Source organism: Neovison vison, chromosome 6 (genome assembly GCF_020171115.1).
Source record: "Neovison vison isolate M4711 chromosome 6, ASM_NN_V1, whole genome shotgun sequence".
NCBI classification, from domain to species: domain Eukaryota; kingdom Metazoa; phylum Chordata; class Mammalia; order Carnivora; family Mustelidae; genus Neogale; species Neogale vison.
Genome location: NC_058096.1, coordinates 121,497,003 through 121,510,581, shown reverse-complemented (window position 1 = coordinate 121,510,581; position 13,579 = coordinate 121,497,003). Strand labels below are relative to the sequence as shown.

Sequence of the window (13,579 nt, the reverse complement as noted above, 5' to 3'; positions counted from 1 at the left end):
ACTTGATCTGTTCTGGCTTATAAATGATTCCTCATCTCTTAACTTTGTGGATTTCAAATTTCTGTAAAAATTCAGGTGTTCTTTGCAGAATACCACTGAGAACCAAAACAGAGTAGCTAGGTGTGTAGTTATATGCTAAATCAGATGGTACCTCACAGTGAGTTCTAGTTGAATAGGTAGAGGAATACCATAGAGTTTGAGAAAAAAAAATTAGAATAATGTTTTAAAATTAAGAAAACTCTGGCGTGCCTGGATGGCTCAGTTGGTTAAAGTGTCTAACTCTTGGTTTCGGCTCAGGTCATGATCTTGCCAGTTGTGGGATTGAGCCCCACATTAGGCTTTGTGTTCAGCAGGGAGTCTGTTTGAGATTCTCTTCCTCTGCCCTTCCCCCTGCTCCTGCATGCATACTCTTACTATCTCTCTCAAATAAATAAATCTTTTAAAAAATATTTTTAGAAAAATAAAATTAAGAAAATTCGTTTAATCCCCCTACCCCCCACATGTGTTGGGAAGATGATGAACTTCATCAGATTGTAGTGGCTGAATACTTGAATTTGGCTAATGGAGCCCATTATGTGGAGCTTAGGCTGGCACAATGCCTTGCACAGAAGATACTAACTGCTAAATGAGGGATGGTTGTTTTGGGAGTATGGTAGTGTTCAGAGTAGCATGGAGTTACGTCTTCATTTTCAGTTTGGCTTGTTGATTAGTGGGTGTTTGGGGGGTGCATAATCTAGTTTTGTGATTTCTTCTCATCTTATACTTGAATCCTTGAAAAACATGGGTTTAAACCACATGGGTCCATTTATAAGATAATTCTTTTCAGTAAATACAGTGTAGTACTATAAATGTATTTTCTCCTTGTGATTTTTTAAATAACATTTTCTTTTCCCTAGCTTACTTAAGTTGTATGAATACAGTATATAATATACAAAATAATTGTTGATTGTGTTATTGGTAAGGCTTTCAGTCAACAGTAGGCTATTAGTCAAGTTTTTGGAAGTCAAAAGTTATGCTGATTTTTGATTGTGCAGTATACTCACATCCCTAACCACATTATTGTTTAAGGGTCAACTGTCATAGTGATGGTACAGTTCTCTCTAGGTAAAGCTTTAAGGAATTTATCTGTTTCATAAGTTGAAGAATATTTTCCTTAAATTGTCATAAATGTTTAATATATAAACATGTCAGAGCTTAGGAAACAATGATGACTAAAGCAATATTTATGAACCATATGAAATTAAGTTGTGTCCTATAAGAAAAGATGTGTGAGGATTACTGTCCATGATAAAAGGACAATAGACATATCTAACATATATGTATAGCCATCTATAGCTGAGTAATTCTGCATGGCATCTGAGATCATCTCTGTCTTTAAGGTAGGGGAATGTTGAAAACTCACTGACTTCAACCCTAAAGCCTTCTGGAAGAGGAGATTAAGTTGTATTCTGTTCTGTAAAATTTAGTCAAGTATTTATTGAGCTTCTGCTTTATGTAGGTACTTTTGTGTAGATACTGCTGGGCTGTATAATTATATGTACACAATATACTCAACAAATTAGTATATAAATAGGTGAAGGAATGATGTAATCTTTGTACTCATTTATTCACTAATTTATTGAGCATTTATTATATACTAGACACCAACTATTCTAGTTGCTAAGAATACAGTGGTGAGCTGTATAAAAATTATCTCTGCTCCAATGGAGCCTATAGATATTAGTGAAAGACATTAGAACAAATAAACATAAATATATAATTACAAATTGGCTTAATTATATGAAGAAAAATAGCAACCACTATGATATAACAACCATAAGGGTGGGATCAAATTTTTTTTATTTCTTTTATGATTTATTTATTTATTTATTTTAGAGAGAGTATGAACAAGTAGGGGATGGGGCAAAGGGAGAAGGACTGAATCTCAAGCAGACTCCCCACTGGTCATGGAGCCTGACGCAGGGCTCAGTTCTGCAACCCTTGAGATCATGACCTGAGCCAAAGTCATGAGTCTGATGCTCAGTGTACTGAGCCACCCAGGTGCCCCGGAGCGGGAGCCATTTAAATTGTGTGCTCTGGGAGGAACTTTAACTCCAAGAAGGATGAATAGGATTAGCCAGATCAGAATTAGAGCATGGTAGAGATGGGTTTGGGTTGGAGCATTGCAAGTGAGGAAGACTGAATTCGTGAAGTTTCTCAGATTGGAAGTTGTAGGACTGGGAGTACATTGGTATCCTTCGGATCTGAAATAACACTAGTGTGGCTAGAATGCAGAGAGGGAGGAGTAGAGTTGCACAAGAAGTAGAGGAGTTGGCAGAGCTTCTTGAATATCCTGATACAAGGTCCCAAATCCTGAGGTTTCATTACTTTTAATTAGAGGGAAAATATAGGGACTGATTTGTGGCTTGAAAAAGTGGGGGGGGGAACTGTTGATGAATTAGCACATAATTGGTTTATCTAGAACATGGGGAAGTTGAGTGTTATGTTGGGAAAGAATGTGGGCTTTGAAGTTAGAACTAAGTTTGACCCTGCTCTGCTTCTTAATGGTGTTTGTGGCCCTGGTAAGCTACTGAACATCCCTGAGCCTCCCTTCTGTCATCTGTAAAATGGAGATAGTAGTGCCCTTTTATTGTGAGAATGAAATTAAATAAAATACATACACAAAGCACTTAGCAGAGGGTTTCATTCAAACTAAATGGTCAGTAAACTGTACCTGTTGCTGTTACTCCTCCTCCTCCTCCTCAAGGCAGAAGGACAACAGCCAGATTGTCTGTGAAAGGTGAGCTAAATGAATCTAATGGACAGGCTAATAATGCATGCACAAACCGGCATGCCTGTAGTGACTTTAGACTATTTCATATGAGGAATTCTCCGTGAAAGGATGGGAGTCTTTGAGTTTGTTCCTGTGATAGTTGAAAGCCAGAAGTTTTTTGATAACAGAAGGCTTGTATGTACTGTGGAAAACTGGCTTTGCATTTCAAAGAAAGACAATAGCATAAGACTAAATTCACTATGAAAAGCCATAATATTATAGAGTACTTTATGGCCTTTTCAGAGAATATCACATAATTATAGTAAACTAAAGTCTTTGAAAGAAAGACTCTCTGAAAATGCTGACATATAATCTTAAAAACACAGGCTTCCCTTTATTTCACAAATAATTCTCTAGTTAACTAAGTGCAAGTAAGAGAAACTGGGATAAACTGTCACGTATGTGTCTGTGGTTCACTTTATATTAATGTGGAAATACAAATAACACAAAAACTTGTCTGAGTTCAAAAGCTTCAGTCATATTTTTAGAGGATAATAAAATAATTCCTAGGTAGCTACTTGGGTGTTTGGAGTGTGAGGTAAGCAGTCACCAATTGTGTTTTATCCCCCAGGTTACTCGGGGGGTATGTTTGAATGCTAATGACATGTCAAAGAATTTTTGTAATGATAGTGAAGATTTTTTGGGAAGAGAAAATTGCCTGAGAAAAACAAACATACTTTGCCCTTTGATTTAGTTATTAATTTCATAGAAAAATGCAATATGTATGGCTAAAATTTTTTGACTGTGATTCATAAGAAGAGATATATATATTTTTTAAATTTTTAAAAAAGATTTTATTTATTTTTCAGAGAGAGAGAGAGAGAACAAGCAGGGGGAGCTGCAGGCAGAAGGAGAAGCAGTTCCCCGCTAAGTAAGGAGTCTGACATGGGACTCGATCCCAGGACCCCAACTGAGCCACCAAGGCTTCCCAAGAGATACATTTTAGTTTGTAAACATTATATACAACTAGGAAACGAAAAAGTTTTATGAAACGATATACATTCTAATATTTTATGTTCTATTTCAATTTTTAAGAAAATGCTTTATGTAGTTTATACTAATTTTATGACCTCATAGGTCACAAGTTGCAATTTGAAAAACATTGCATCAAATGACTGTATTAAGTGAACTTCAGAAAGAATTCCAGGTTATTCCAGCAGCCGTAAAACCAGCACAATTTTTCCGGTAGTATATCCCACACCATTAATAATAGGTGATCAATAGGTGCCAACCCCATATCATTTGGCTGCATTGGATGGTCTTTTAAGAAAGAAAGAGAGAGAAAAAAGAAAGGAGGAAGGGAGGCATCCATGAACTCTCACTGAAGGATACATAAGAATTTAATAATAACATGAGTTGGGGTGCCTGGCTGGCTTGGTCAGTGGAGTATGTGGTTCTTAATCTTGGGGTTGTCATGTTGGATGTGGAGATCATTTAAAAAAAAAAAACAACATGAGTTGCTTGAGGGACAGAGAATTGAGTATCTTTGGGTGGAGGTAGTGATTTTTCATTGTTTTTAAAATTTGAACCATGTGAATATATTCTACATATTAAATTTAAAATAATAAATTCTACTTCTACATTATTAGAGAAAAAAGAAGGGAGGGGAATCCATTTTGGATCTGGGTTTGTTCAGTAAAGATTGCTGTGCTAGATTAGCAGTGTCTTTCACAGGAGTGAGAGATAATAACTTTTGTGCTCTGTTTGCTGCCCCTGATCTAGATGATCTACATTGACAGTTCTATAAAAGAATGTTTAGAGGATTCACTAAGAAGGGTTAATTTGTGTCCCATTCCCTGCTTATTTTAAGGGGTTATACACTTTAGAATATTTTTTTCAAGAGAACATGGCTAATTTGAACAGTTCTGTGCTTAATTAGAAGTTTAAAAAAATATTTAACTTGTTATTTAGAAATAATTTCAAACTTAGAGAAAAGTTATGTAAATAAGAATGATAATACATAATACCTATTCCCAGAGTCACACCTTTTGTTAACATTTTACCCCATTTAGTTTATCATTTTTATCTTCCTGCCTATCTGATTTATTTTTGTCTGAATCATTTGAGAGAAGCTTAAAATACCATGCCCCTTTATTCCTTACTACTTTGAGGTGTATTTTCTAAGATTAAGGGTATTCTCTTAACAATGGAACAGATACCAGCTCTAGTAATATTGATATCCTACTTGAATCTACTGCCTGTTTTCCATTTTTGTCAGTTGACCCAGAGATGTCCTTTAATAGCATTTTCTCCTTCTCTGGCTCAGGATCCAGATCAGGTTTAGGTATTGCATTTAGTTTTGTCTCTTTAGCTGCCTTTGATCAGAAACATTTTACAACCTTTATTTCTTCTTTACAGCATTGAGATTTTTTTAATATAGCCCCCCTCCCACTTTTAAAAATACAATGGGGGGGCTATATTAAAAAAATCTCAATGCTGTAAAGAAGAAATAAAGGTTGTGGGGCGCCTGGGTGGCTCAGTGGGTTAAAGCCTCTGCCTTCGGCTCAGGTCGTGATCCCAGGGTCCTGGGATCGAGTCCCGTGTCGGGCTCTCTGCTCGGCAGGGAGCCTGCTTCCTCCTCTCCCTCTGCCTGCTTCTCTGCCTACTTGTCATCTCTGTCTGTCAGATAAATAAATAAAATCTTTAAAAAAAAATAAAAGGACAGGGTCATGTCCATGTCCATTTAAAAAAAAAATACAATGTTGATCATTTTGGTAATCTTTTAGGATTAGAATCAGATTATGCATTCTTGGCTAGAATACTATATAGCTGATATGTCTTTCTGAGGATATCACAACTGAAGGCACAGGAATTCCATCTACCCCTCATTAATGTTAGAATACTCAGTAGTCAAGATGTTAATCTAGTTTCTGCTGTATAATAAATATTTTCCCTTTGTAATAAATAAGTAATGCATGGGAAGACATTCTTAAAACCATGCAAAATTAACTGCTTCTCACCAAAATTTCCACCTGGATTTACCATTCATTGATTGTCCTTACTTGATCCAGTCTTTACTGTGTTGGTTGCAAAAGTGCTGATTTTTCCAGTTAAGCACTACCTACACATTTACCAGTTGGAACTCAGCATTCTGTTGTAAGCAAGAGTTCTCCTTTCTACTCCACTTACTTGTTCTTATAAACTCCTCAATTACTCGTATTTAACCAGTGGTTCATACTTCATTATTCTGTGAAGTAGAGGATTTATTTCTGGAATTAGTGGATGACGTCAGGAGGTCAGTGACCAACCTGAAATTGTGTGGCAGGTTGTGTGTGTGGACAGTTTTCTGAGGAGGGTGTCCATAACTTTAACCAGAATCTCTAAAGAGTTTTGTTTTTGTTTTTTAAGATTTTATTTATTTATTTGACAGACAGAGGTAGCAAGTAGGCAGAGAGGCAGGCAGAGAGAGAGGAGGAAGCAGGCTCCCCGCGAGCATAGAGCCTGATGCAGGACTCGATCCCAGGACCCTGGGATCATGACCTGAGCCGAAGGCAGAGACTTTAACCCACTAAACCACCCAGGCGCCCCAAGAGTTCTTGATTCAAACAGGATTAAGTCCCACTAGGTTGAATAGTTAAATGTTAAGCTCTCTGTAATTCTTATATATTGTGTATTCCTTTTTAAAAATTTATTATTTTTATTAACATATATTATTTGCCCCAGGGGTATGTTTGTATATTCTTTGCCGGTTTTCGATCCCAAGTGATAAATAACTGAAGTGTTAGAGTGGTAGTATGTGTCCTTCTGTAGGTACATTCCAATTTTTTATCTGCTGTTTTTAACTGAAACTGAAAGTAGTATTATATTTTGATTTCCTTGTTTTTTTTGCTGGAATATATAATAAATGTTAATATCTTCATTTCCACTGTAGCAGCAATTTATGGTGTATAGAACCAGTCTTTTGAAGCAATAAATTACCTTGATTTAATTTGAAACTTTAACACGAATGTTTTTTACACTGTAGTTTTATTAGCTCTTTGGGAGTGAGCTACATGATGTTGTGCACTGAAAATTACCCAAATGTTCTGGCCTTCTCTTTCCTGGATGAGCTTCAGAAGGAGTTCATTACTACTTATAACATGATGAAGACAAATACTGCTGTCAGACCATACTGTTTCATTGAATTTGGTAAGGGCCTGATTTTTTTCCTTTTCATTATCCTGTCTCTATCCAATCATAAATGATTTTTCATATAATACTGGGGGCTAGGGGAAAAACTCAGAAAATTCTGCTACCTTGCTTTTGATAGAATAACTTGACAAATGGTCAGTAAATTATGGCAACTTCTTTTGGCCCATTTGAAAAAAATTGTGTTTGGGCTGTGGAGGGGATTGTGATTATTGGCACAAAGACTTAATCCGATAGGACAGTCCCTCAATGAGAAATTTATAAGCCAGAGATTCAGAGTTCTGTGTTTATGTGATAATCTTTTATAGTCTGCTTAATGTAGAACGAAGGTTGGCAAACATTTGCTGGAAAGTACCAGATAGTACATATTTTAAGCTTTAGGGACCATATGGTCTCTGTCACAACTACTCAGCCCTGCCACTGTGGCTTGAAAGCAGCCATAGGCAATACATAAATGAATGAGTATAGTTATAGTCCAATAAAACTTTATTTACATAAGCAGTCAGCAGGCTCACTTTGGCCTCTGGGCATTAGTTTGCTTGACTCCTGGTGTATGAGGAGAAAAAAGTAAAACCGAGTTGTAAATAATGAAAGTAAAATCGGAAGATATTTAGAAAATGTCTTTTATTGATTCCACTAAATTTATTTTTTAAAACATACATTCTAATGGTGAAAGCAATAAATATAACAGGTTTATAAGAATATGCAACTTATAGCATATGTTCTTATGTAATTACAAGACTTAATATTTTATGAGAGATGAAACCATATAAAAATTAAGACTTTGGTTTAAAATTAAAGCTGCTTTATTTGGTTTGTTTTTTAATTTAAAGTAATTCCTTGAAGGGAATAATATAGTAGAAAGTCTCACAGCCATGAAGTGTTAAATCCTTATCTTATTTATAATTATTTCTAGAATATAATTTCTGGAGTGAAACACTGATGACTCCATGATATATAAACTATTAAACACAAATAATATTTGAATATTCCATGACACATTGAGTAGCTTTTTTTTTTTTTTTAAGATTTTATTTATTTGAGAGAGAGAGATAGTGAGAGAGAACATGAGAGGTGAGGAGGTCAGAGGGAGAAGCACACTGCCTGTGGAGATGGGAGCCCCATATGGGACTCGATCCTGGGGCTCCAGGATCGTGACCTGAGCTGAAGGCAGTTGCTTAACCAACTGAGCACCCAGGCGCCCCAGATTTAGTAATTTTGGACAAAAAATAAAACTGTTGATCTGCAGAATTTATTCTATAAACATCACACTCTCAAATTAATTAACAAATGACTGCAAGGAAATTTATTTTTATTTTGCATAGATAACTTCATTCAGAGGACCAAGCAACGATATAATAATCCCAGGTCTCTTTCAACAAAGATAAATCTGTCTGACATGCAGATGGAAATCAAGCTGAGGCCCCCTTATCAAATTTCCATGTGTGAACTGGGGTCGGCCAATGGAGTCACATCTGCATTTGCTATTGACTATAAAGGTGCTGGTAAGATTTCTTCTGGTGAGTTACGGATCTCAGTTACAAACTATTTCATTAAAAAAAACTTTTGTAAGAACTGAGTAACTCTTGTAAATTAATTACTTTATTCTAATATTTTAAAGCAAGTACATGAGAGAATGTAGAAATTTAAAGTAATTCTCCCAGTAGTTTATACGGTAATCTACCAGATATGTGACTAATCAGGAAAATACTTTAAATAGCAATCTCAGAGGAGCTCTGCTAGGGGCATGGTTAAGAATTTTTCTTAATTGTTTCTTAAATATTTCTGTATAATTTGTTTTCAAGAAGTGATTAATAGTTAATTTGTAATATATATTTATGTACATGTAAGTGTTTTGCATTATATCAGAATGGCTACATTCAAGGCCAGGTTTCTTGATTATCACAGAAAATGGGATTATCTACCCAAACCTACCCTCCCAAACAAGAAATACCATACTCAACAGTTGTGACAATAGAGAACTTCTGTTTAAAAATGGAAACCTCATTATTGTATAAGGTAGCATATGCCATTGTTGAATTGCTTGTTTAAAAAATTCCATGTAATTCCAACTTGTTTGTTCTCTGACTTTTTCTCTGCTTGTCAGCTATGCCAGAATAGCACTTCAGAACTTTGAAATCAGCAGATCTGTGTTCTTTCTATCCTATTACTCTGATCAATTGCAGATATAATCAGTTTCCTTAGCGTTTTGTTCTGTGACATTTGGAAACCACTCCCATCCTGGAAGCTGCTTCTGTGTGTGCTTTAGTTTGTTAGTATTCTTCAAATGTGGCATTCAGGACTGAACACATTTCTTCAGTTGATTAATTCAAATTATGGGAGAAAGGGGGATGCAAATTTTAGTAAAATAATCCAGACAATCAGAAAACAAACACGAAAACAGGCAAATATCAGTAACAGCCTCAGGAGAGAGGAGGTGGATCAGTACTCATAGTTGTTATAATATGTTTTCTAAAATGTCCAATTTCCAACAAAAAATACAAGACATGTAGAGGAAGGGGAAAGTATAATCCGTATACGATTATATGAGGGGGAAAAAAGCAGGCAATAGAAACTGCCTTTGAGAGTGATCAGATATCAGATTTAACAAAGACTTTGAAGTAGCCATTGTAACTATGTTCAGAGAACTAAACAAAACCATGATTAAAGAAGTGATGAAGGTATGATGATGTTGTATCAAATAGACAATATCAATAAAGAGATAGAAATTATAAAGAAAAAGAACCAGCTGGAACTTCTGGAATTAAACCAATATACTTGAAATAAAAAATTTACTAGTAGGCTCAGCAGTAGAATTGAACTGACAGTAGAAAAAGTTAGCAGATTTGAAGATAAACCAGTAGAGATTTTGCAATCCAAAGAACAGAGGGAAAAGAAGGAAGAAAAATGAACAGAACCTCACAAAAATGTGGGGCACTTAAGCACACTTATGCATGATGGGAGAACCAGAAGGAGAGGAGAGAAGGAAAGGAGCAGAAAAAGTATTTGCAGCAATAATGGGTGAAAAGTTTCTGGATTTACTCAACAATATTACTCCTCCAGGAAGCTTATTGAGTTCCAAATAACTGTGTAAGAGGTCCACAAATAGATGAATCATATTAAAAATCTGGAAGATCAAGACAATGAGAAAATCTTGAAACAAGTGAGAGAAAAAAACAACTTGTCCCTTATCAGGGAACCCCAGTAAGATTAACAGCTGACTTCTCAACAGAAACAGTGGCAATCAGGAGGCATTGGGACAAATGTTCAAAATGCTCAAAGAAAGAAAAAAGTATCAGTCAAGAATCCTATATCCAGCACGGCTATCGTTCAAAAATAAGGTGAAATAAAGACATTTGCAGATTTTTTTCTTCTTTGTTTTGTTGACTGATATAAAAAGTAAGTATATAAAACTAATGTATTGTTGGCCTATAATGTATAGAAATGTAATACATATTTTTCATAACAGCACACAGGAGGTGGATGGGAGCAAAACTTCACTGGGCTAAAGAAATGACTCTAGATGATAATTTGAATCCACAGGAACAAATGAAGAAAGCCAGAAGTGATAAGAATTTATATTAATAAAACTTACAAAAATGCTGTCCTCTTAGTTGCTCTAAAAGACATAAAATTATGTGAAGTAATAATTGTTAACAATGTATTTTGGGGTTTGTAATGTTTATAAATGTAATTTGTATACAACAATACCACAAAAAGGGAAGAAAAGGAATAGCACTCTATAGGAGTAATGTTCCTGTAGCTCTTTGGAATTAAGTTAGTATAAATATGAAGATATTTCTGGTAAGACGTATATGGGAAGTCCTAGAGTAGCCACTAAGTAAATCACTTATAAAATGGTGAAAATCATTAAAGAAATTAAAGTGCTACAGTATAAAACATTTATTTAATGCAATGGTAGACTAAAGGAGAAATAGAGCAAAAAAGGGCATAACACATAAAGAAATAAGTAAAATGGCATATGTAAATCACTGTCAATAATTAATGAGATTGGATTTAAAAATGTGAGTGGATGAAACATTCCAATCAAAAGTTGAAAATTATAAAAGTGGATTAAAAAAATCAAAAGGTAGAAATAGATTGAAAGTTAAAGGGAAAAAAACATATAATGCAAATAGTAACTGAAAGAGAGGTGTAGTGGCTTTTTGATACTAGACAAAACGGGTTTTAGGACAAAATTTGCTACTAGAGACAAAGAAGGACATTTTATAATTGATTAACACGTAACAATTATAAAAATATAGGTGCATTTGACAACAAAGCTCTCAAATACATAAACAAAATCTGCCAGAAATGAAGGGAGACATAGACACTTACTTAAACAGTAATGGTTGAAGACTGAATACCCAACTTTCAATAATGGATAGAATAGGCAAAGGATAAACAAGGGAACAGAAGATTTGAACAATGCCATAAACCAACTAAATCTAATAGCTATGGAATACTCCAGTTAACATTAGAAAATATATTCTTAAGCATATGTGGAACATTCTCCTGTAGGGTAGACTTTATGCTAAGCCGTTAAAATACAAAACCTTCATAAATTTAATAGGCTAACAATAATACAAAGTATATTCTGTAACTGCAGTGAAATGAAATTAGATGTTAATAACAAAAGAATTTGTGAGACTCAAATATGTGGAAATTAAACAATACACTCCTAAATAATAAATGGGTCAAAGAAGAAATCAAAGGGGAATTTATACTGGGAGATGAATGAAGATGAAGACACAATATAACAAAATCTGAGATGCAGCTGAAGTTGTACTTAGAGGAAATTTTATTGCTATGAATACCTTTTTTTTTTTAAAGAAGATCTCAAATGAATAATGATCTGCCTAAAGATAATAGAAAAAAAAGCAAATTAAACCTAAAATAAAGAGGAGGAAGGAAATAATTAAGATTATGAAATGAAAATTAAATAGAAAATAGAAAAATAGAGAAAAATCAATAAAACCAAAAACTGGTTCTTTGAAAAGATAAAATTAACAATCCTTTAGCTAGATTGACCAAGAAAAAAAAATTACTTGAGTCAGAAATGAAAGGACATTTCTACTGATCTTACAATACAAAATAAAGGATTTTAAAGGAACACTGAACATTGTGTGCTAATGAATTAGACAACTTTGATGAAATGGGCATATTCTTAGAGATACACTAATTACTAAGATGGACTCAAGAAGAAATAAATAAACTGCATCCAAGAATAGGGATTAAATTACTAATAAGAAACTATGGGGTTGCTTGGGTGGTTCAGACAGTTAAAAATCTGCCTTCGGCTCAGGTCAATATCTGGGTTCTTGGGATCAAGCCCTGCATTGGGCTCCATGCTCAGACAAGAGCCTGCTTCTCCATCTCCCTCTGCTTTTTCCCTTACTTGTGTGTGCCCACTCCTCTCTGTCAAATAAATAAAATCTTTAAAAAAGAATTCCAGAAAGGAAATAGTAAAAAACAAAAAAGGGAGGCATGGAGAGAAAGAGAGAAACTACTGACAGGGGTTCCTGGCTGGCTAAATGGGTGAATGGGACTCTTTTGGGTGTAGAGATTACTTAAAAATAAAAATCTTTTAAAAAAGAAAAAGGAGGAAAAAAGAAACCATTGACAAAGAAAACCCTAGTTTGAAATGGCTTCATTGGAGAATTTTACCAGTTTAAGAATTAACCAGTTCTTTAGAAACTCTTCCAAAAAAATGGAAGAGAGAGAAAACTTTTCAACCCATTCTTTGAGGTCAGTATTATCCTAATACAAAACTAAAGACATCCCAAGAAAAGAAAACTACAGACTAATAATATATCATATGAATATGGACCACAGTCCTCAAAAAGCCAGCCGACCAAATCCAGCCGCATAAAAATTACTATATACTGTGACCAAGTGGGATTAATCCAGGAATGCAGGGTTGGTTTAACATCTGAAAATCAATTAATATATACAATATCAACAGAATTAAAAAACAAAATCTCATGGTTATCTCAGTAGATAAAGAAAAAGCAATTTTAAAAAGTCCCAACAGTCTTTCAATATTAAATGAAAACAGCAAACTAGGAATAGAAACTTGTTCGATATGATCATCTGCAGAAAACCCAAGCTATACTCAGATGTAATGGTGAAAGAGTGATGCTTTCTCCTAAGATCAGGAACAAGACAACAATGTCTGCTCTTAGTAGTTTGTTGTTGTTGTTGTTGTTGTTGTTTTTTAAGATGTATTTATTTGAGAGAGCAAAAGCCAGTGTAGTTGGGGGCAGAGGGAGAGAGAAACTCAAGCAGACTCCTGATGAGTGTGAATCCCAAAACTGGGCTTGATACTCATGACTCTGAGATCAGACCCAGGCTGAAACCAAGAGTCAAATGCTTAACTGACTGTACCACCCAGGCACTCCTTGCTAGTTCTATTCAACATGGTATCTGAGGTTCTAGATAGGGCAGTTAAGCAAGGAAAAGGGGGAAAAAAAGCATCTGATTGCAAAGGGAGAAGTAAAATACCTTCATATATAACATGATCTTAAATATAGAAAATCCTAGGGTGCCTGGGTGGTTCAGTGGGTTAAGCCCTGCCTTCGGCTCAGGTCATGATCCCAGAGTCCTGGGATCGAGTCCTGCATCGGGCTCTCTGCTTAG

The 13,579-nt window shown here is 35.0% G+C and overlaps 1 protein-coding gene across 1 annotated transcript in view; it reads left to right on the top strand.

Moving 5' to 3' along the window:
• SEC22A (SEC22 homolog A, vesicle trafficking protein) overlaps positions 1-13,579 on the top strand; it is a 61,874-nt gene that overhangs the window by 11,367 nt on the left and 36,928 nt on the right. The window contains exons 3-4 of the mRNA XM_044252200.1: positions 6,777-6,940; positions 8,266-8,460. Coding sequence (XP_044108135.1) covers positions 6,777-6,940; positions 8,266-8,460 — 359 coding nt within the window. The remainder of the gene's footprint in view (positions 1-6,776; positions 6,941-8,265; positions 8,461-13,579) is intronic.